This window comes from Malurus melanocephalus, unplaced genomic scaffold, assembly GCF_030028575.1.
Source record: "Malurus melanocephalus ecotype Western Australia unplaced genomic scaffold, MMel_1.1 scaffold_140, whole genome shotgun sequence".
NCBI lineage: Eukaryota > Metazoa > Chordata > Aves > Passeriformes > Maluridae > Malurus > Malurus melanocephalus.
Window position 1 is genome coordinate 238,693 of NW_026623372.1, and position 23,453 is coordinate 262,145.

The 23,453-nt window shown below is 37.0% G+C and overlaps 1 protein-coding gene across 2 annotated transcripts in view; it reads right to left on the bottom strand.

Moving 5' to 3' along the window:
* Window positions 1–2,579: 2,579 nt before the first annotated feature.
* The window catches only part of PAXIP1 (PAX interacting protein 1), a 32,345-nt gene continuing 11,471 nt past the window's right edge, over window positions 2,580–23,453 (bottom strand). Inside the window, exons 6-21 of one of the 2 annotated variants that reach the window (XM_057371065.1) lie at window positions 21,058–21,702; window positions 17,553–18,150; window positions 16,688–16,782; window positions 15,633–15,728; window positions 15,174–15,311; window positions 13,797–13,918; window positions 13,071–13,255; window positions 12,902–12,945; window positions 10,432–10,499; window positions 9,914–10,016; window positions 7,641–7,809; window positions 5,981–6,081; window positions 4,657–4,791; window positions 4,500–4,575; window positions 3,534–3,598; window positions 2,580–3,062 (exon numbers count right to left, since the gene is read on the bottom strand). In XM_057371065.1, coding sequence (XP_057227048.1) covers window positions 3,051–3,062; window positions 3,534–3,598; window positions 4,500–4,575; window positions 4,657–4,791; window positions 5,981–6,081; window positions 7,641–7,809; window positions 9,914–10,016; window positions 10,432–10,499; window positions 12,902–12,945; window positions 13,071–13,255; window positions 13,797–13,918; window positions 15,174–15,311; window positions 15,633–15,728; window positions 16,688–16,782; window positions 17,553–18,150; window positions 21,058–21,702 — 2,652 coding nt within the window. In that variant the 3' untranslated portion in view covers window positions 2,580–3,050. Of the gene's footprint in view, window positions 3,063–3,533; window positions 3,599–4,499; window positions 4,576–4,656; window positions 4,792–5,980; window positions 6,082–7,640; window positions 7,810–9,913; window positions 10,017–10,431; window positions 10,500–12,901; window positions 12,946–13,070; window positions 13,256–13,796; window positions 13,919–15,173; window positions 15,312–15,632; window positions 15,729–16,687; window positions 16,783–17,552; window positions 18,277–21,057; window positions 21,703–23,453 lie in introns of both variants that reach the window. The other variant, XM_057371064.1, reaches the window with a different exon arrangement.

The window sequence follows — 23,453 nt, forward strand, 5'->3', positions numbered from 1 at the left end:
AACAGATGGAATGTCTTTGCTGTTGGACATGCTCTGTATTTACCTCTGAATAATGACTTTATCAGGACAAACTTCCGACAAAGAAAACGTTATATTAGGACCTTTTGTTCAAACGACAATCTGAAAAAGTACCTTTTTTTTTTTTTTTCTTTTTTTCTCTCCCAAATACAAAGGACAGGATTGAATGGACACTTAAGTATTATGACCTTCCACTAGGGGAAAAGTATGTTGATAACAGCAATGCTGTATCAGAACACTCCATCAAACCCTTTCTCCATCACTAATCACACACATTGTAACATCTGTGCAAGCCAGTTGGCTCTGGACAGCTCCTGTGGCTCTTGAAAGACTATTTCTTGGCAGGTTGTGTTTTTCACTCTAATTGAAAGGTTAATCAAATCAGTCATACTTGTATGTTGGCTAAGTAAACACACTGTCTTCACTGATGATGAAACAGATGCATTCCCACTCATGTTTCCCATGGGGTTCATTTGTTCCATGATCACATTTGGTTTTCTTCAAGCTTCTCTATGCACTGTGTGACAGCATTTTGGATAGTTTTTGTGAGGAAATTTACCTTGCAGATGCTACTGCATTCACATCTTAACTCATAACAGTTTTTGGCWAATGTATAACATGTCCTCAACACTGCTTCATTGTGGAAAATGTGGAGGAAGCCAATCCTAAAAAAAGGTTGAGAACTCTTAGTGAGTAAATCCATGGTGGAGTGGAGTAGACACTACTGAGGCTGAACCTGCCAACAAATTCAAATGTGGCTTCCCTGTGCCTCTTCCTCAGCGCAGGATCTCACCTTGCACCAACCTGTTGTATCAGGTCTCTTCAGCTTCTAGGACCCAGTTCTGCAAGCACATGTGCCTTGAGTTTGATTTTGTGCACAACTGAGCCGACTCCTGACACCTGAGTGTATCTCTGGAAGAAGCACAGACACTTGGTAGTCAACACATCGTTGGGAAGGCAGGTGGAAAATAGCTGAATGCAGGACAGGTACAAACTACACATTCAAAAGTTGCAACAGGTGATAATTGTTTTAAAAGAGGCACTCAAAAATCTGTCTGCAAATTGATAGCAAGTACAATGAAGAAAATCTCAAGCCATACAAAGATTAACACAGATTTAGATCATTTCAGTATTACGTTTTTAAGTGGGACAAAGGTGCATTTATTTCTCCATTAAAAAACAGTATTCAAGCAATGYATTATGACATTCTTTAGGGTGGGATTAATTTTATTTATTTTCTGTGTTCTAAGATTTAGATAACTAAACTACTTTGCTGAACTGTTCAGAGATGTGTCTCTGACRGGATCTCTAAGTCAGGTTTCAGAGATGTTCTCTCCTTCCACTGACACCGAGACCACTTGCCAGGTTCACATATCTGAACAATTTAAGTCATTTGCACAACAACTCATCAACCAACAAGTAACTCCCATTGTAGTCTCTCCTTTTAAAAACTAGTTTTAAAAGTTAAACCATAAAATCCTGTCATCAATTTCCAGCCTTAGGTCTCCACATTATAGACTCTTCCTTCATCTGTGTTGCAGTAAGAGGGAAACTGCACTCAGAGAGTTGAAGCTCACACTAAGACAAACCAGAATTCTGACATAACAAGTAAACGGCATTGGTCAAAAAGCACCAYTTCCTCTCATCCTGTACCACACCTTTTTCATCTTTGATTCACTTCAAACCATCACAACCAAAGTACATCACTCTCATTCATTCCATTTTGTTACCTTACCAAAAGTCATGTGGGTAGAAATTTTACCATTCCTGTGCTCCTCATGTAGCCCCCTACTGCTCACAAAAAATGAGCCAAACACGGGAGCAGGTCAGGACATGGATCCAGCTGAGGAACCAGAGGCAGCAGTTAACAGGCACAAGGCACACACTGACTTCTGTGGCAGCTCACTCATCTTGACATTTACTACCACTGTGTCCTTACAGCAGGAATTGGTCATTCACTTAAGCACTTTGTTCAACTGAGGCACTTGGAGAAAGGCAACAAAATCAGTAAATCCAAGCACCAGCTGGATTTACACTTTAAACCACAGCACAAGAGAGATTTGAAATGTGCAATTTCCCTGATGGGGAAGTGCAGATATTCACTTGCCTGTACAGCATCAGAGTTGAACGTCTTGCTGATCAGAAGAAAATAAATGCTTTTAGGATCACTTTTTTATCTACTGAAATCTAAACTGATAAAAATGGTCAAATCAGATTATTAGAACCGTGTGTTTTAGGAAATACAACTGAATATAGATTCGGGAGACTTTTTTTAATATTTATTTAGTAAAACTCACTATACAAACAAAAAGTTATCACAACAGTGTAATGCAGGGTTATAGGTTTCTCCTTCCTTCAAGCTTCTTTTCTGCTTCAGTAAAAACACATATATACATTTACAACAATTTCCCTTTAAAGCACTGGGATTCATATATTAAAACATACCTGGTAAAATAAGCTTAAAATAATTTCACATTGCTTGGAAAAAGATTTGAGTAATTTACTCTTACCAGAGTGCTATTGTTGCACAGTATTCAAAAAAATGAACGACCACTAAAATATAGAGTAAAACATTTAAAAGTACATTTATTTCAAATGTGGGCAAAATATCAATATAAAACAAAATAGAGTATAAGAAATAAAAATAAAGTACAAAACATTTTCATCTTCAACATCCATAATTTAATAGATAGCAAGCCCTTTTATTTTTACATCCAAATTACACTTCTGGCTAAAGTACCATAATTTATTTTAAAACGCTTAAAAATGGGCTCATCATGATACCTAAAGTGGGCTCTTTTAAAACGGTAGTATAATACAAAACATAGTAAATTATGTTTCAGCATAATAAAATTACACATCCTAAAAAAGATGCAGTTTATTTTTGCTTTCCTGCTTTAAACTGCTCATCATCCCTAGGAAAACAGCTGGAAAACAGCATCCACAGGAAGTTCTAGTTGCTTTGTACAATGGCTGAACAGCTAGATATAATGCTCCAAGGATTCCGGAGCAGTAAGGCATTTTACTATCCATCAAGTAAATTTATATGTAAGCTTGTTAAGAAAGAACAACTGTAAGAAATGACAGCTTCTATAAAAAACATGCACGAAGACAGAGAGGCCTTACTGGTCCTTCCACTGCATTTACCAAAGAGGGTCTACAATCTTCAGTAAAAAGATTCTTTTCCTCATCTGAAAGTAACTTGTGCCAAACATTTTCCTTAGTAAAAAGTTTTTTTCCTGTTGCCTAATATTCTACTATTTACTAATTTGTTCTACTATTTACTAATATTTACTATTCCTTTGTGACCACCCTACCTCCCAGCCTCCCTGAAGTATTTCCTATCAAGAATTAATCCCATGTTGAATTTAAGCTAGGCTTTTGGGTTTTAAACTACCCCTCCATTAGGTAAACATTACATATCCTACAAAATTAAAGTGAATTAGCTCCTAATTAAGAAAAAAATTAGTAAACCATACTTTCCTAAGCAGCAGAATGTCTTTACACAAAAAAGGATATGATTCATAATCCAGTGTTTGAGTGAGTACTCCAGTCAGGACAAACTCAGCATTGTGGACATCTGGAAATATCAAAAACATTCATACAGTTCACACCCTACACAGAAATTCTGTGCCATTCTGCAGGTGTGTCAGGAGGGGCTGTTCTGGACCTTTCTTGCCTTCCTGCAAAGATGCACAGGGGTCTCACCCCACCACTACCAGGGCCCTATCATCAGCCATCACACCTGACACTGCACAGACCAGATTTGCCCTGTTAATAATTACAACTTCTTGGRGATCTACACTAAAGGAGAAATACCTTAAGCAAAAACCCCCAAATCTTTAAGTTACTTGATGAATACTGAGATAGTGCCCTGGTTTTGACACAGATTATGCTGTGCACCATTTGTATCTCTTGGAGTTCACTCCTCTGTCTTTCATTATTATTATTACAACATTACAATTTTTATTATTAAATATGTTATTGTTATTGTTGTTATTAWTATTAACATATTGTTAAATATGTTGTTATTAGTGTTAGCAGTGTATTATCTTATTTCCCCCATAAACCCATGAGGTTTACTTTTTTTTTCAGTTCTCTTCCCCTCCCATGTTGCAGTGCAGTGAGCCACAGTGTGGTACTGAGTTGCCTTCTGGGCTTAAAACACACAACACAGGAACTTTGCCTAAACATGACTGAAATCCCAAGATCCAGCCTACCCTTCCAGGATTTGTGGTGACTTGCCTTTATAAATTAACTATTAGATATGTCCAGCATACAGCTGGCTCAGATTTCTCCACGGTTTGCAGGATAGTCCATGCATTCCTCTACTACTACCTGAAAGCTTCAAAAGATCTCTATATTTGTATAATAGTAATAATAATAATAATAATAATAATAATAATAATAATAATAATAAAACAGAAAACAAAATCAAAGTAAGTTACACTATTTAATTCACAACAAAAGCTTATACATACCTATGCCTCTTGCAAAATATTCTCGACATAAATGAAGGTCATTTTCACAGGAAATCAAGATTATCTCYGGCAAACTCTAAAGGAAAGAAACTCATGGTAAGCTCAGAAGAACATGGTAAGGTATAACCAGTAAATTATAGAAAGAAACTGAACACACTTTATTCTGCTTATGCTCCATGAGTTTTCGAAAAGAAGGCTGTTTAGATAATACTTTTCCTCCTGCGCATTCCACAATAGCTTTCATGGTGGAAAGACTGGGACAAATTCCAGGTGTAATGTAAAAATATTTTCCCTAAAAAGAAAAAAGGAAGAAAAAGAAAAAASCTTTGGTTAACTGATTTCTGCAACACATGAAATTTTCATGTTATGTCACACTTCTTTTACACAACAGGGCAAACTTTGTAATATGGGGTTGGGTTTATGGACAAAGATTAAAGATTCATCAGTTAATGTCCTGATTAAAGATTCATCAGTTAATGTCCTGAATTACTACTGATATTTCCCCTGGAGGGGCAAACACACCATTTTGATAAATTTGAACAGTTCAGGTGTCCCTATTTCCACACCTGTAAAGTAACAACTGCAGCTTGGTAAAACTCGTAAGAATAATGCTCCTTGCTTCTTTGAGCACAGGGACATCTCAAGTGTTACAAATGAACTTTTACCTTTTAATTAACAGCCAATTTATTATTTTCTGAATAAAATTATTTTACTACTTCACTGAGATAGGTGATCAGATCATAAGGTAGATTATCTCTGTTTATCAGCTAGGAATAAAAGAACAGAAAACACCTTGCTATTTAGTCTGCAAAACTGAGAGCAAAATGTACCATTTAGACCTGATAGAATATATACATCCTTACTCATCACAGGTCGAAAAAAAACACCKCTTTTAAGTGGTTCACCTCAATAAACAGTCTGTAAATCGGTTAGGCTGAAGAATCTTTAGCAACTCAGATCTCCAGATACATCTCTGCACTGTACTGAAATTTTAACCAGAGACATGAAAACATCTTGCACCATCCTAGCAAAGAGACCGGTGGAAAGTGCAGTCTCCAAGGAGAATCACACTGGAACTCCCTGAGGCTGGAGGGCAAATCCACTCRCAGACTCCCATTTTTATGGGTAAGTGCTCTGACTATGAGGCTGGTGTGAAAAAGAACAGAGAAAAAAAGACCCTTCCATAAAGTGGCTTCTTACAGATAACAGAACAATGTTCTAAATTTTGGAAGGGAACAAATATATTGAGTGTGCTTTGGTAAYATCAACAGGATCCAGTCATTCAGAGAGTTTACATCCATCCACCCCAATGATGATTAGGCAGGAAATAGGCATAAAGTCAAAAAGAAAATTTACAACAAATGTTTCATGTTATATGCCAGTCTCCTCTATGGCTTTTAGCTATAAAACCTGTGGTCCCAATGCAGCAAAAACTCGGTTGAAAAACTTCAAGTGTTTAAATGTTATGTTAAACTGCATACCTTGAACAGTGGAGCTACTTGTGCTCTCTTTAGAGACTCCTCCAAACTGAAGCAGAAAAGCACCTCAGCTTCAGCATCTCTGAGCACAAAGTTCTGCTCATCTGAAAAAGAAAGACTGATGACATTGCACACAAAATACAAACATCTACATGGCTCAGGACGGAATCTGAGCAGAACATCTTGGTGGCAGAGTGGTTCTGAATGGCAAACACCGACTATAATTTAACATGATTAMAATACCCCCTCTTATTAGGCTTCTTACAATGATGACCCCCAATTACTTGGAGAATTAAACTATACTTTACACTTACATACCTCACAACAATCCTRTCCTATCAAGGATTGGATTATGATTGGATAACAATCCAATCCTATCCTGTCCTATCAAGTTCCTTTTTCTAACTTATTGGAGACACTCACAAATTTTTATTYTTTGGCTCTCTGCAAATAAAGGAGAAGGATTAAGTCTAAATTCAAATTACTGTGACCACTATGGGAGCCCAGAAACTGTCTTCAAGTGCTCACAGTCTTAACAGAAACAACTTTCCATCTGTTTTACTTGTCCTGTTATTCAGCCCATTTTTCATTAGGGATGGAATTTCCACCTTTATCCTTCCACAAAAGCTATGTCAGAAATTACTTCGAAATCCACTTTAATCCAAAGCCCCTAAGTCTAAAGACCAAAACAAAAAAATTATACAGAGAACAAATTGGTCTAGGGACAATTCTGACAACTTGCAAGAGACAATGTTAATACTCTTCCAAAAGACACTGGAAGAAAGTGACACAATTTTTGTAAATCATTGCAATTTTCCATCATGGTAGTAGGTACAAAACTGGAGCTACAAATCAACCTAATTGCAGTAAATAACTACTTTAAGTATTAGATCACAACAGTCATCCTAAATGGCCTGACTTTCTTCATCTTCAAAGAATTCTCAAATTAATCGATTTCTCAGTTCACTGATGCTGAAGTAAGCAAATTGCCTTCTTGAGACTTATAAAACGTTTGCTGGTTTATTGGCTAATTATGCATAGATTCAAGTCTTTATGGTGGTTAGCCAGTGATGTCCCACATTTTCCTCTTACAAAAAAATCATATGAAAAGCAACAAACAATAATAAACAAAAAAATTACCCTTTTAGAAAGGGTGAATTAATAATGCAGCCACAGGTGAATATCTACAAAATGGCTACACAAGAAAGAACTACATAACTTAAGAACATCCAATAATGTAATCATCCTAAAGAAAACCTTTAAAGTATGTTTTTCCTTCATTTAAGAGAAAGAAACTGTATTAAAGCAAATGAAAACTAAATGAAACAAAATATTCTCCTAAAAGAGAGCTTGATTTTTAAAAACAAACCCCACATAATTCTTGTGACAGCTTTGCTTAACCATTATAGCAAAACCTAACTCAAGTGGAATACAAACTAGCTTTTAATAAAACTATTTAAAAACTTTGCAAATTATACTTCAAGAGGTGTGAACTATGATAATCAGACTTCCTGTGGAATTAAAATTTCTGCTTTCAAAAGCTGAACYCTTTAGGAAACTGATAAGAAACACTGAAGTCAGAAGACAAAACAACAAAGTATATTCACATATTCTTGTCAATGAGCCTTTATTTTATAYAGGAATTGATACTAATTTAACTTACCAACAAATTTCTGGCATTTGAAACACTCTTCTAACCACTCTGGAGTTACTATGTGCTTGACTACAGAAATTGCTGTCAGGAACTTGACAGTTCGGGTCACTTTACTGGCAATTAGATGGGTACATTTCTGGGCAGAGTCTGCTACTTCCCCTCCAAGGATATAGAGYTTCTGAAAGTTGTACAAAACACAAATCAGAATGGAATAGTTGTTAAAAAATGGAGGAAAAACTTAAATTAAATGTAATAGCACCATAAATTAAACTAGAAGCTCCTAATGAAATAGWAAATATAGATTTCTGCGTTACAGTCATTCCTTTAGTCAAGCTGATTAATTCTCACAGAATTTACAGCCACTGAAAATCCAAGTATTTCCAGACATAAAYATCACCTATCAAGACTGAAAACTATTCCCTGCTTCTGAAGTTWTTTGATTTTGGGTTGTTCTTTATTTTTAAGCAAGGATATATCCATAAGATACAATTTTTATTTTTTTTTCAGTGAAACATGATAAAAAATTTAAGTAAGCAGTAAGAATATACAATAATTTTGCCCTTTTCTATGGAAGATGTGGTACAYACTGTAGCTACAGCAAACTTAATTTTGTTAGGCTTTTCTTGAAAGAGAAAAGCATCTTTTGAAAAACACATATTCCACAGGCATTTTTGGTAACACCGAACAACTATTCCTTTTCGTTTGRCGTAAACCACCAAACTCAAACTAGCTCCTCATTGTTGCTATCTTAYCAGTTAAGCCAGTCATTATCTGAAGAAATGAGTAACACAATGAATCAGCTGATGAGGCACATCAGATTACCCTAGGTGTCAGAGTGCGCCCCTCATAAAAATTTTCAAGAATGAAAAAATATTTGGACAGCTTYAGTAACTACGCACCCTGGATTTCTGATTCTTTAAGACAACCATTTTGCACAAATAAATAAAATTCACACCAATATCTGTAAGCATAAATATTTAACAGAGTAGGGTGATCTTATAACATGAATTCTTGGGAGTMCCAAAGCAAGAAAGCCTGAGGGGTGGATTAGAAGCCCTAAGAGGTCTCTGGCAGCCCTGTACACTCTATTGTTCTGATAATGATGTCTGTAGGACAGACAGGGACAGTTGCTTTTAGTCCTTCTTTACCATGCTCTGATGGTTTGCATAAAGATTACACACAAAAGTATTATTCAATGACTCTGAACCTCTCCACTATTTATTTCCTTCCTGGTATGTGTAAACACCCTGTGAACAGTACACTGTACCCCTCCGAAAGGCAAAGGCTGCTGCTGCTATGTTCACCTCAAACACTTCTACCTGTGAGTGCAGACCTTGCAAGATTTCCACTGTGATGTGGAAGGAAGACTTTGGCCATACAGGCAGAAAGATTATGCCTCCATCTCAAGAATATGAGAAGAAATTCAGCCCCTGTTAGGTATCCAAACTCTGCAAAGTTTTGATTGCATTAGTGCTGCCAGATTTACATTTAACTTCACAAACTTCGAGGCTGAAGTAGATTGTTTTAATTTGTGAGCTGTAGCTGTTACCAAAACAATTCTCTACCAAAAAGACAAGTTGACACCGGAACTTTATGAAAAACATTTTATGTTCCAAAATATTTACTATCAAGTTTCAAATGCAAACAGTAAGGGGAAAAGAAGCTCTGAACTTCAACCACTTTTAAAACAAGTCTAGGTRTAATAAAGAAAATGTTATATATTTTTGAGCACACCAAAGTGCGTATTTCTAAGAAATGTAGTGGACTCAACCTACGGCTCATTTGCTTCTCATTATCTGAATGTTATAAATTATTTACAGTTAATTTTGGTACAGCTTTATTAGAGAACAGAACCAAACCTCCATAGGAACTTATCTCACACCTGCCATAAGCTTTGTCATCAGCTTTCTCTGAAGCATTTGGTACTACAGATAGCAACTCCACTAGAAGAATCTTGGGTCTTATCCAGTAAAACCATCATTATTTTTCTCATCTTGAAATTTGCTGATTAAAAAACAAATGTGGAGAGGCCTTTCTTGCTTTTTAAAGCAGTTTTACAGAAAGAAAAAGCAAGTAGCACAGCAGTGTAAAGTATTTAATTAAAGGAGAACAGCTACCAAATAAAATTCATTTCACATAAACCTACTCTAACCTCAGGACCAGTAAGTATGGGTTTTTATCCACTAGATATATGCTAATCAAGTCTTAGCAAAAATTCAATATCAATAAAAAAGTTGTCAGATGCTTCAATGTCATTCACAAGAGATAAACTTCAAAGTCACCTTAATGTACTGTTGCACTTGCATAGGTTCAAACCCTGTGAAGAGCACCATTGGTGTCAGCTCAGGGGTGAGCTTTTTAGTAGGTGGCGGCAAGTCTTCAATCCTACAAAATACAGGAAATACAGCAAAATGTGAAGTTTGGGTCCAAAGCTGTTTGACTGTAATTTTGAAATTAGACATGCACATTCTTACAACTTTTACCAACAGAAYGAATGCAGATGAATCAGAATAAGGCAGGATTTTTCTGAAGAAAAAACCAACATGCAGAGAACATAACATTCTCCTCTTTCTGCACTCTCTTACTACTTTATTCTCTTAGTTACTATTTTATTCCTGCCAGTTGAGTAACTGGCAACGCCCAAAACTCATTGACAGTAACTTCACTGAGCAGGGCAGTTCACTGAGCATTCACTGATGCTTCACTGAGCATTCACTGATGGAGCAGGCTGATGGGCAGCTGATGCTTCTAAGGAACAGTCAATTAAAGACTATGGGAACTGATTGCTCGCTTTTCTTACCTCGGTCTTTTGGAAGCTGGCTGAAGACTGGATTCATTTTGCTTTGGTTTCAAAGGCAACCTTACACCCTGAAATCAGACCAGTTACATGTTTAGATGTGAATTAARCAGGGAAACCAATTTCTATCCTGAATAAAACACAAATGAAAATGACATGCTGCTGAACACACAAGGTACCTACTGCTTACACAATGAACSCAAGAGCAAAGCTGAGCATTAGCCAAAGCTTCTCCACACACTTATGAAACCCTGTAAGTGTGCACCAAATAAAATATTGTGGGACTATTTTTCCTTTATCCACTGATAATTATCACTGGAAAAGTCGAAGAACTGAAAGAGTCTGAAAAGCCTGTCAATTTGTTAAGTATATGTAGACTGCAATATTCTTCCTGGTGCTAAATTTCATGGAATGGCAACATCCCAGAAAATATTGCTTTACACTCAAGTTCCCTAAGTACATAAACAGAAGCTGGATAGGMAGTCCCACCTCCCCAGTACCAGATCAGCCTCTAGAACATGAGCCATGGGGTGGTTAAATGCAGCTTTTAGGCTGTCCTTGAGTAACTTGAAGACACAGCTCTCAGGTGCAGGAGCATGCGACATCTATTCCTTTTTAACCTTCAAAATGACACTTGAAATTCAATGAAGTATGCTAGCAGCACATGACCAGAAAGACAGGCAGCAGTGTCCCAGYCTTGCTATAAGAATGTTCCTTTGGGAGCAACAAGCCATAGGGGCTTGTTTCCTGCTCTCAGGAACAGGCATTTTTATGCTAGAATGCCCATAGTAYGAGCAGCAGGAAAGAAAAGAGCATACATTCACTTTCTGATAGACATTTCAACCATGAAAATGCAAGAGGTAGATGGCATCAACAGCATCTGACAAGACAGCTGTCCCCAGAAGAGGACCCCAAATCCCAAAACAAACAGACACCTACTGTGAAGGCAATGAAGTACCTTGTCTTCCCTAACATTTCCACATGCCCAGCATTTTCTCTTACCAAACCGTATTCCCATGTGTGGACCTACAGGGCAGCTGGACCAGATTCTCTCCAGAAGTCCCTTTCAATCTAAGTTACAAGATTCCCACTTCACATGAGCAAGAASGGTCCCCAAATAAATATGGAAGGGGAGGTAATAAATTAGCCATCTGACCCCTGAAGTCTCCATTTGCCACACAAGACAAAACACGGACCACAACCTGGTRAGACTGACTCACACAGAGAAGGTGTCCAGTTTTAAACTGCAGTGTGGATGCAACGCGTGGTGGTAACGAACCCAAAAGTGAGTTAGTTAAAATCCATTTTAAATACTAACACTGCATGCTGAACCTTCTTGTGGTAGCAGTAGAATGCATCCTTTTTCACAAAAATATGACAACCACAAATTTTTAAATGCATTTGGTTTTCTAAAAATTAATTTCCTATAGGCCCACAAAACAATTMCACAGGGGTTTACAAGAAGAATGTTCCAAACTTGGCAGGAATACAATAGTGGCTATTTCTAAAGCTGAAAGGTATTACAGCAACGGTGTCTTGATTGCCCATTTAAAGCAGTACAAATTAACTTTTGAGAGCAACAAAGCACCTCTTTTCTGAAGAGTTTATAAAGTGACTGAGATRCAACTGAAACAGAACACAAGAAGTGTGGCATAACATTTTTGTGCAATATAAAATGTTATCTGGCAGTCACCTGTTATACACATGAACTGAAAGTTCACTAGTCTAAACTGGTATTTATCTACTTCAAGTCATACTGTGAAAACTTACCAAGTATAAATCTAAAATGGGAAGAAAACTTACAAAACAAAAACATGAGATAGGTTTAAAAGCTGAGATGGAAAATGCAGCTTATTCTGAATATGYATCTCATGTTTTGCATGGTTCACAGAATACCCTACATAACAAAAATGATCTCTCTTGTATGTTTCTCAATGTACAACTCTTCATTGTTCATTTCTCCTACTGTTATTCCAGGGTTATCAACTACACTTTTTAATGCACAGTATATTTTTAAATTATAAAATACATGGTATATATACCCATGCTTTTAGTTCTTGGTGTATATCAGAAACAATATAATGCAATTCCACCCTTAATTTACATTATGTATCCTACTTAAAATTTAGTCAATATTCTAACAAAATTCTTACTGATTTTGGGTGTTCTGTCTTAAAACCTGTTATGTGGTCTAATTAAGAGAATGTTAGGAACTGACTCAAAAAATACTAAGCCCTTTCTAAAGGTGTGATTTAGAAATTGAAGAGTGAAACACCTAGCCCAAGATGTATTGACAGCAACTTCATTCAACTGCATATCCCACTACAATTCCTTAATTCTGAAGATTATTTCTCAGATTACTCAGAATAAAACAGAACATTAGCAGAAAGTACAACCAGGAGCTTCAGCATGGGCAAGGAGTGATCTTATGATCTTAACAAAGTAGCTGYATATATACAATAATTCAACGTACCATTAGAAGTTCTGGTGACACCTTTAATGGGACTCTCCAAGCATCTAGAAAACAGAACAAAAATGACACCATTACCAAGTAATTTGTAACAGAGGAAACACACTTTTGCTGATTAAACAGGCACAAAAAATTGGTGCAGAACAGAGGATTTTGTGAGTGCAACTCTTACCCAGCAGGTTTAGCACTAGATGCTGGCTGGGAGAGAGCGGATCCTGGAGGTTGAACACGGTGTACCGGCTGTGCTGGATCTGCCGCAGYGCCTCGAAGTTGCCCAGCAGGATGTCACAGAGCCACTGCGCGTTCACACACGGTATCCGCCACTCCTTGGCCTTCTCATACTTCAACCCRCTGGCCCTTGTTCAGAGATGAAGAAAAATAAATTGTATTGCAAAGAAATRGGTAAAATAGTAATTTCTAACATCAAACCTAAAATAGCGGTATTTCTTTACTGGTCTCTTATCTGTGTTAACTGTGACAGAGGAGATACTCTGAAAAATGTTTTTGTTCTATGTGTCAGTCAGGGGAGAATTCCTGCTGCAAATGGAATCGTTAGACCTGGATTTAAATTTTCCTTCCTCCAACACTTTAGAACACTTATTAAAAAAAGATATKTAACTTATGGATGGCCTAAGAGTCAGCATCACTGATAAAATATTAGAAGGAGCAAAAATAGAAATTACTTTGCTTTTGCTTGTCTTCAGAAGACCAAATTTATCACTAGCATGTGCTGTAATTTAGTTCAAGAAACAACATCACTGAGTTTATTGCTAGAAAACTGCACAAYTGATTAAAATTAACACTCTTAAAATGAGCCATACATAGCACCTCACATTCAGAGAGTGCTACCTGGCAAGACATTGCTGAGAAAGGAAGGACTATGGAGTCAAGCACTTACTCTTTGCAGATGAGAACTGTATTGCTGCGACACAGGTAGCCCGTGTATTTGGCACCTGCTAGGTAGGCCATGAGCTTGAGGTCATCTCTGTCACTRTCAACAAATCCTGTCACAGAGATTATCTGCAGACAGAAAGACACAGTTGTAAATAATTGAACAGTGATGGTACTTACAAAGCACTCCCTTGGAAAATATTTTTCCATGACTAAGTTTTCTACATTACCATGAAATGCACAATATGGTCTATAAGCACTTAAAGCACGGCTTGTAGGCTACAAATAGTACAATTTAAAATTTCAGGTTTCTAGCAGTTCTGACTCAGGAAGAATCACTTTCATGCTTCTGGTCAGCCTTTTGTCATTTATAGAGACTACAGTTTTATTATAAAAGACCTCAGAGCCCAATTTTCTTCTAACATATCTCACCTCTTCCTTCTGCTACTATTTATAGAGACACACAAAAGACACTTGGTCTACTCTAAAAATCTGAAAACTGTGCTCTACTCTGCCATGAAGCCAAATAAACTGTGCCAGGTGATCAGAGGTGGTGAACTGTAATTACACATCTACCATTACTATCTTTAATTGTGACAGGTATTCATTTTTGCAATTCTCTYCTTTTCTTTAGGAAAAGGTAACAGTAATTTTGTTTAAAACTGTGTTTATTACATTACATATTACCTTTACTACTAACCACTGAGTTCACATGCATATTGTTATATTCTTTTTATGTCTGTCAGAATAGTCTATTAGCAAGGCTGTCATCCCATATGTCTGCATCCAGCACAAAAAAAATCCAGTGCCTAGACATTGSCACTTTGTTTTTATACAACATAAAGACATTCCAAGGTGCCTCTGAATGAACTAAGTGTTTTCAATTCCACAGAATTTCACTTCTACACAACTCCTCATTGCACAGCCAATGGAATTGTGACCTCCTATCCTCTGATTAGCAGTCCAGGCTTCCTTTTTGGTATTTGCTAAGCATTGACTCAGAAAAACCCTCAAAAATCCTTTCAAAATATTGGGTTATGSTAAAGGTAATGCATACTGTTACCCTGCTGCTATAAACTATGCAGCTGGGATTGCTGCTACCATGCAACTTATACAATCTTTGCCCCTCAGTATCTGAGAGCAATTCACAAATGCAGGTGTTACTCCTCAGTACTCTGAACTCAGGAAGACTTGCAAAGCACTGACAAACAGCTAGCAGCAGCACATCAACACAGCACCTTGAGATTATCAGAAGTGTTTCCTCCAAGCCAAAAAAAAAGAGTATTTTGCCCAAGTAAGCATTTTCTAGCTGTTTTAATACTACTCATGTAATGAAGCAAGCAATGAAGTAAGCATTCTTTAGAAGTAAGCTTTTCCTTCTTACATGTTGAGAGCATGGCTTTCCTCCTGGTGGAAATGCCACTGGAAAATGAAGGGCTCGATGAGGCGGGACCATTTTCTTCTTCTTCAAGATTGCRTTCAACCAGTGTGCTGTAATACATCTCTTCCTTTCTCTTAAAGCCTAGAAATACAGGCATAAACAGCTTTTAAAACCCATAACATGTTTATTTTATTTTACACTTTTTTTACAAATCAAAGCTTTGGTTTTAATTGTTTTTCTCTGCTTTTTAGGCTCCTCCTTCTAATAGCATCTTCCTTAGGGCTCTCTGGAAAAACTCTACTACTACATGCACTGTGGAAGTTTGTGCATGCACCAAAGAACATAAATCTTTAAAACACATCTTGAAAAACTTCACATTTGAATCTAAGCATGAAGTACACAGTGCAAAGCCCTGCCTTTCCAGTAACAGAATGAAAACATGCTCCAGTACAGCTGGCTTACCTGAGCATACATGTTACTGACTTGGCTTTCACAGAGAAGGTGAGTACATCTGCTTGTGAGGGTAGGGTCCACTGTCCCACCATGTGCTTGGATGATCTGGTAAGAGAGCAAACCCAGAACTTCTAGTATATAACAATTTTTAAATTACATTAAGAAACAGAAAGTCTGAAAGTCTACCCTTTAGGCCACTGCCACCATTAGCATCACTTAACTGAAGAGTTACCCCCCAAAACCAGGTTTGTTATCTTACTTAAGAATAGTTTTGAACTAAAAACAAAATTAAATATGCAGCTTTTCACTGAACAAAAATCTGGTTTTTAGAATAAATGGAAAAAAAAACCAAAATAAAGATATATAAACAAAAATAACCCTTCTCATTTTTTTTTATTTTTTGCAGTATAACTATTAAACAAGTTTTCATGTACTATTCAATTCTATCTCAGCAATAAACACAAGTGCTGTTAAAAATGTCAACAGCTTACTTGATTATGCAAAATTGTAGGGAAAATTCAACTATAAAATCCATCAGAAGTTTCTGAAGAACATCAAAGTCCTCTTATTTAGGAAAGGATACAATCAGATTTTTCTGAAAAATAGAAGTTGGCAAAAAAATAGAAACACTCTATTCTTCCATCTTATTCACTCAGGTGGATACCTCACAGGCTACTAAATGCCAAAATTATATGCAAAAAAGAATCTTTTTATATAACCAAGTTAAAGATAGACAGCAATGCTATATTACATTTGCTGCACTAATTAAAATCAGCTGCCTGAATAAAAGCATAAATAACTGGGAATTAGGTAAGGCTGCAACTTATTTAGCTCATGTTCYGACTGAAGACTTAACTCAACCAGGCTGCACACCTGAAGTATTTTTATTACTTTTTCTGGTCAGCAGCAGTTGAATAATTGTTTTTTAGGTTGTAACAGAAGAATTACACAAAAGGATACCTAAAGAAAAGTGACCAGTGCTGAAATACTTCCAATGATTTCTCTTGGAATTTAGGTACTATTACATCATGTTATAGTTTTTGAGAAATACAGCAGAATCTTACCCGTTTCCAGGTYGCTAACAGCTGCTTGTCAGACATCTGCTCTGGGTAATCAGCAATTGCAAAGACACAGCCCAGTAGGAAATACTCTTCCGGAACTGGAAGAATTTGGCACAAMAGAACAAACAATTAAATAGTTTAAAGGCTGAAGAGTTCATCTCAGAACACATTTACTACACTGACCTCTTTCTATTATCAAGTTATGAACTTAAGTGTACTTCCTTGGAAAATGAAGGATGCAAAATTTCAAAGCTGAAAGCCTTTAAAGCACAGTTCAGCCAAGGGTTTGTTTTGTTCTGGGTGTTTTGTTTTTTTTTCCTGGAAGAAGAGGGGATAAGGATAAAGGAGCAGAAGGAATGAAAACATAACAGAACTTCCTCTTTTACAAATTTTAGCTATGAATAGCTAAAAAGCAATCAAAAAGTTTTCAGTTCTACTGGCACAAACTGAATTCAAACCAAGGTGTAACAACTTTCTGAATCTTCATTAATTTACTAGTATTTCCAAAATTTTAGCTGTCCTTCCAATTGTTATACTGTTGGAAAGCTTCCCCCTCCGCCTCTTCCAAAAGAAAAATGAATTTAAAACAATTATGGTATGCATTGAGTAACACTGCTCTGAAATAYAGTTTGTGTACTAGTGGTACCAAGTATTTATTTGAAAAGAGAATGTTCTAAGCACTCTCATGCTTTTCAGACTGCAGGACCATCGTCAGTTATTTTTAAACATTTGCCCAAAAATCAGTAAAACTAGTTCTGAGCCTTAAATGGCATTTCCTACAACCCCATCCTGTAAACACTTTTTGATATTCTACCCACTTCATGTCATTAGCTATTTTTCTCAGGATCAAAAGGCTATAATTACTAACTCTCCACTGCTGGATCATGCCCAAAAAGTGGCTGCTGCTGCAGTTGCTGCGGTTGCTGCTGGTGGTGTTGTGGCTGCTGGGCTGCAACTGGAAGCTGTAGTGCTTGAGGTGTCTGAGTTAAGTGCTGCGTGGCCTGATTCTGCATTTGCTGCTGCTGATGCTGTTGGTGCAGTCGCTGTAAGTGCTGCTGCTGCAGTTGCTGCTGATGTTGCAGCTGTTGCTGTTGGAGCTGTTGCTGTTGCAGGTTYTGCTGCTGCAGCTGTTGTAGCTGTTGCTGTTGTTGCTGCAGCTGTTGCAGCTGCTGTTGCAGCACATGCTGCTGCTGGAACTGGAGCGGCTGTGGAGGGCGGTGCAGCTGCTGCTGCGCGTGGAGCGTCTGCTGCGGGAACTGGAGCTGCTGCTGGGAGAACTGGTGCTGCTGATGGACTTGCTGCTGTGGCTGCTGCTGCTGCTGGGGAAACTGGTGAGGCTGCTGCTGYTGGAAAGACTGCTGGGAGATCTGGGGTTGTTGCTGCTGCTGCTGCTGGAGCTGCATAAGTTGCTGAGGTTGAAGGTGTAAAAGAGGATGGTGCTGTTGCTGCTGTGCTTGATGTGACTGCTGCAATAAATGTGTCTCTGGTGTTAGTTTCACTTGACTAAACAGCACCACATTTGGATGTCCCTGTTGGCTATGATTTACTTGTTGTTCTAAACTTTTTGTAGGTGCTGAAAGTGATTGTAATATCTAGAAAACAAAGATTATTTTTGTGACCTTTTGGTTGTCATTCGGTTTTAAAAATATTTAAAGAACTACTGGGAAAATACAATTCCTAAAAGAAAAGAACCCTATGCCTAAATACCTTGTGAGTTAAACAAAAWTCTCTAACTGCTTAATAGCAAAATGAAAATACCAGACTTACACAAAGAGAAGTGTGGAGCTGCATGTGGCTCCTCATAAACAGCAAACGAAATTTTAGTTAAATTTAAGATTAAAGCGCATCCCTGTATTATTAATAATTTCTCCAACACCATTATGACTATTAACACTACATTAATAATTATATCTATCAACTGCACTATTAATTTAAAATCCCATTGGCACATTAAATTCAGAGGTTAGTTCCATGGTCTTTTTTTCACTTACAAATTACTAATGATACCTTCATTAACTAGTGCTGTTTGAAACATGGGAATCTTGCTCTCTTTTGAACCAATTCAGGAAAATATAGCTTTTTTTTTAATCTCAATTCCAAAAACAAAGAAAAACACTGATCTGCTGAGCACTAAGGGTTTCTTGGGAAAAAAAATATAAAACAACCTAACCTCCCTACTTAAGAATTCTAGACTTTAGGTTTATAGAGTGCCAAAATAATCTAAAATTTTATTTTATTTTCAGACATATAACTCACTGTTMAGAGGAAAATCATTTCACAGTAAGCAGACACAAGTTAGCAAGTGAACTTTTAAGTATCAGAAAAGGGAAAATTAGGCAAAGTTCTAATAGATTAGGATTATTTAAATATTTTAATATAAACTACCTATTAGAAATTAGAAGGAGCAATAGGAAATTCTAGACTTGCCACTCAAAGTCTTTTAAACATGAAATCAGTTTTGATGAATCCTGCAAAGCCTGTTTCCTTCACCCTCACTACTTCACCTCAACACACATAGTGTCAGCTTCRGTAATGGGCACGTGTAAGAGAGGAATCAAAGCTCATCACTAAAACACAAAGCCAATTAACTGTATCCTCTCAGCCAGACATCCATCAACTCTCCATCAGAGGTAGCTCAAGTGTTTTCACAATGCACATCAAAACCTCTCAGGTGTCATCTAAATAATTTTGATGTGGTTGAAATAGCATATGTGTACAACTATGATCATCAACGCATCACCCATCACTCATGTCTCAGCAGCAACACAGAAGAAACATTCAATAACTAAAAATAACATATACAAAAACGTTTCTGTGGCTTGGTATGAGGAACTACTCTCCAGAAGAAGTCCTAAAAGTCAAAATTACTTTAGGAAACACAACAGAAGCTTTAGGGCATATGTTTCAAAATAGAGGGAGAAAACTTTCAAAAGTATCCTAGAGTTACATTCAGAAAGTAACTATGTATCTGCAAACACCTGATGATGACAACAGATCTGCCATCAGGCAGAAATCGGGGGCTCAAATGAAACACTAATTTTCCAAGAATGTTCACCAACACTTGCACTCATCATTCAGGACACAAAGAAGTTATAGGAGGGAAGGCAGAACCAGTATTCTTCCCTCTAGGAAGCAGATTGATAATTCTAAGACGCAAAGCCTCTCTGCACATGTTGGAACTGGCACAAGAGCCAGAGAGGGTACTTGGTACAGCCCTTGCACACCACAGTCTAGCCCCTACTTCAGCAGACTTTAGGGGAACAGAGACAAGACAAAGCACACTAACACCAACTTCCCTGCAGCTCTGTAAATATAACTGATGGAGAAATCCTTCCACAGAGACACCACTGAAGTGTATTTGACAGCACAGTGACTGGGCTGGAGAAGATGTGGTGGCCAACTTAACCTGTGCTGGCCAACCAAGCAAAAGGTTGGCAGTTCTGCTAAAGCCTTAGCTAGAAGCCTCAGCCCTCAAACAATTCAAGRCACTGAGGAGTCTAAGACTCAGATTTAAAATAAAGCCTGCATTTCCWTTTCATATTCAGAAGTCATATAGATGGCACAGAATCAACATGTCTGAGTGTCTCCACATTCTATGTTGAAGTACTGGCTGGAAGCTTCTGCACTACTCAGGCACCTTTCAAAGTTTTRTTATCAAATAAGCATCCAAAGAAAGGCACCAATGCAATTATTTAAGTAAAAGATAAGTCTAACATTCACCAGCACCTATTTTTCTCATGCTCCCTTCCCACAAACTTCTAAGAATTTCAATGCTGCAAGTGCATCATGCTCATTTGATCTTCTTGTAGAAATACATTTAATTACAAGAGCTGCAATTCAACTACGTAAGTGGCATAAGAAAGTCTAAGTTAAGACTTCTCCATCATAGTCCTGGCCATACTATAGAACAACCTAATGATGCCCAGAATAACAATGCAGTATAGAACTGAACCTACTGTGGAAACAATCAATTTCACAGTTTTGTATGTTTATAGGACAAATATTCCTTGCACTGACAGAGAAGCCTGAAGGGCAGGAAACCAGGTTTCATGAACTACCAAAATAATTGTAAATAAATGCTTTTTTTCCCTTCTTACCAGAAAGTCCTTACTGAAACTCTGACCATGCTATAGTTAAACACAGCTTTTACTCATCCAAACTTTTTTTCCAAATGCATTTTTACTTCTGTGAATCTGCTATAACTTAAGTTACTTATCATAAGGAAGTTATTAATTTGGCCACAATTCTAAGTAATAAAGGGGAAGTTTTAACTTTGGACATTTTAAGAACAGTAAAAGGAAACGGAAGATCTTGAATATGATAGTTCCTAAGAAAGAGTCCCATAGCTTATAAATTAAAAATCCAACACTTACATGTGCTACATTTGATGGTCTATTAATCTGCTGAATATCAGCACTATTAGTAATATTCCTTAACGTCCGCACGGCTGGATTCCACGTGGCCATCATTTCCTGGCGGTCAGAACTTTGGGCACCTTGTACTGAAGCCATGAGGTTGCCTCTCATATCAGGAGGCAAAATGTTACCTGGCACTGGTGGGACATTGGCACACAAATTAATCAACCCAGAGTCTTTCCCTTGAGGCAACCTACGCTTTGCTGCAGATGCCTGTGGGACTTCAGCTGGTGTCCAGTTCAAATTCCTTTCTTGCTTTTCTGGAGAGGAATCGGAAGAATCATCAAACATCAGTTCCCCTTTTGCCTTATCAGCAGTAGTAGACTTTGGTGAAAAAGCCTGATCACCCAAAGGTGATCCTTCTCGAGAAGATGCTGGGCTTGATAATTTTTCATCAGTACTAGCCTCATTTTGTGAATCTTGTTCTTCATTTTCTGCTTCTTCCTCCTCTTCCTCCTCCTCCTCTTCTTCCTCCTCGTATATAATTAAACGAGGATGATAAGGCGTCTCTTCTTTTCTACTCTTATCAGCTATAGAATCCAGTACCCAGTCAGGGGTCACAATTTTAATGCTGTCACGTTTATAAGCACATTCATATTTTTCCTGGGGGGAAAAAAAAATTATTTAAAGACAAAAAAAAACACTAATAACTTGAGATCAGGGCTAGAGCATGGAGAGGGAAATTACAGGAGGTTGTCCAATACCAAAGAGTAATCTCTCCCAGATCCAACAGGAAACACAATACTACCATGCAGAATCACAAGTACCAAGAGATTAAAACAAAAWAAAAGCAAAATTCTCCACATTTACAGAATAAAGGAGTCAAAAGGCACAACTGCAGAAGATTAATGTCTTCACTTGCAAAATTTTTCTGTAATCCAGTCACCAAAAGATTCCAACCCAGCAGCAAGGAACRTCAGAGTCAATACTATGAAAAAGCACCTGGGGACAAAGTCAGTTTCCTAATAAAGTAGAGACAAATATTTAGAGACAAGTTTATCACTGAAAAGAAAAGCATTTCAGCAGGAATACAGCTTAAATATTAAATCTTTGCTGTTTCCCCTCCAAATAAATAGAATAGACATAGAATCAGTGTTCTTTTTATCTGAATATGTCCTTTGATGGAAACCCCTCACAAACATCAAAACAGTACAGAAAAAGAAAGAGACAATTTTCTTTAGAGAATTTGAGACATATTTCAGGATCTAATATTTAAAAGAGATTGAGCTGTTATTTTCTTTTACATCAAACAACGTAAATTAACAACAAGCACATTTAGAGGAAATTAATTTCATGATTCTCTAGAGTTACTTCCTACAATGAAACTGTCATTCATACACAATAGTAAAGAGGTTGGAGATGAAATCAAGTTTATTTGCTGACATGAGTTTTTACTCTTTCTTTCTGGTGAGAATTATCAACAATCTTGTTTTATCATCCTGCGTCTAGTCAGAGCAATCATGTAAGTTTTCCTAGTGAAAAAACTGTCCTCGTTACAAACTGCTGCAGATTTCCTCATAGTAGTAACTCAGAGCAGCAGGACTGGAAGCAAAAAGTAATCATCCCATAAAATTGTTCACATTCAACGATTAAATGCATTAAAATATTTGCACCCTACAGGAAGGAAATGCTAATACCTTTTTAAGTTTCTTGACTGGTAAGCTAAAGAAAACATCCTTTGTTCTAAAAAGCTTATTATTTAAGCTTTTAAGTAAGTTACTGAAGTATGATTCTTAATGTATTTCATTGCCTCTTACAAACAAAATTTTAGGTAATAAAGCTTTGTCCAAGCATTATATTTTATTGTATGAAAGGGACAACTAGAATGGTGTTCAATACATCCTTCTAAATAGTACCTGAAGAAAGATCAAGCATTTAATAAAAAGAAAAAAATCAAAACCAACACACAAACATATCCACCAAAGAGAACCCAGGTTCTTCTATTTTAAACAAGAAAAAGCATTTATTTCCCATAGCCACACTTTCCCAGTGCCAGCCCAGGTTTTATTCTTCATTTTTTTAATTTTGTCCTTAATTTTTTTTCACTGATTCTGTATCCATGGACTTACAAATCACTAATGACTGTGACATATCAAAATTAGGCTAAGACAAACAAGATAAAGAATAAAATTCTTTATTCAAACAGGAATTCAAATACCAGTGTGAAACTGGACATCTTTTGAATTAATCAGGYTTAAAGCCATGTAGAAATTAAGTACAAACAGAATAGCTGCAATGCATAATTTTGCTGAATTTAGTTGTTAATGAACAGTCTTAAGAATTCTAACTTCAGGGAGAAGGAAAATTTTTGATTATTCAAAAGCAAATGAGAGCCACAACAAGAATTATACATG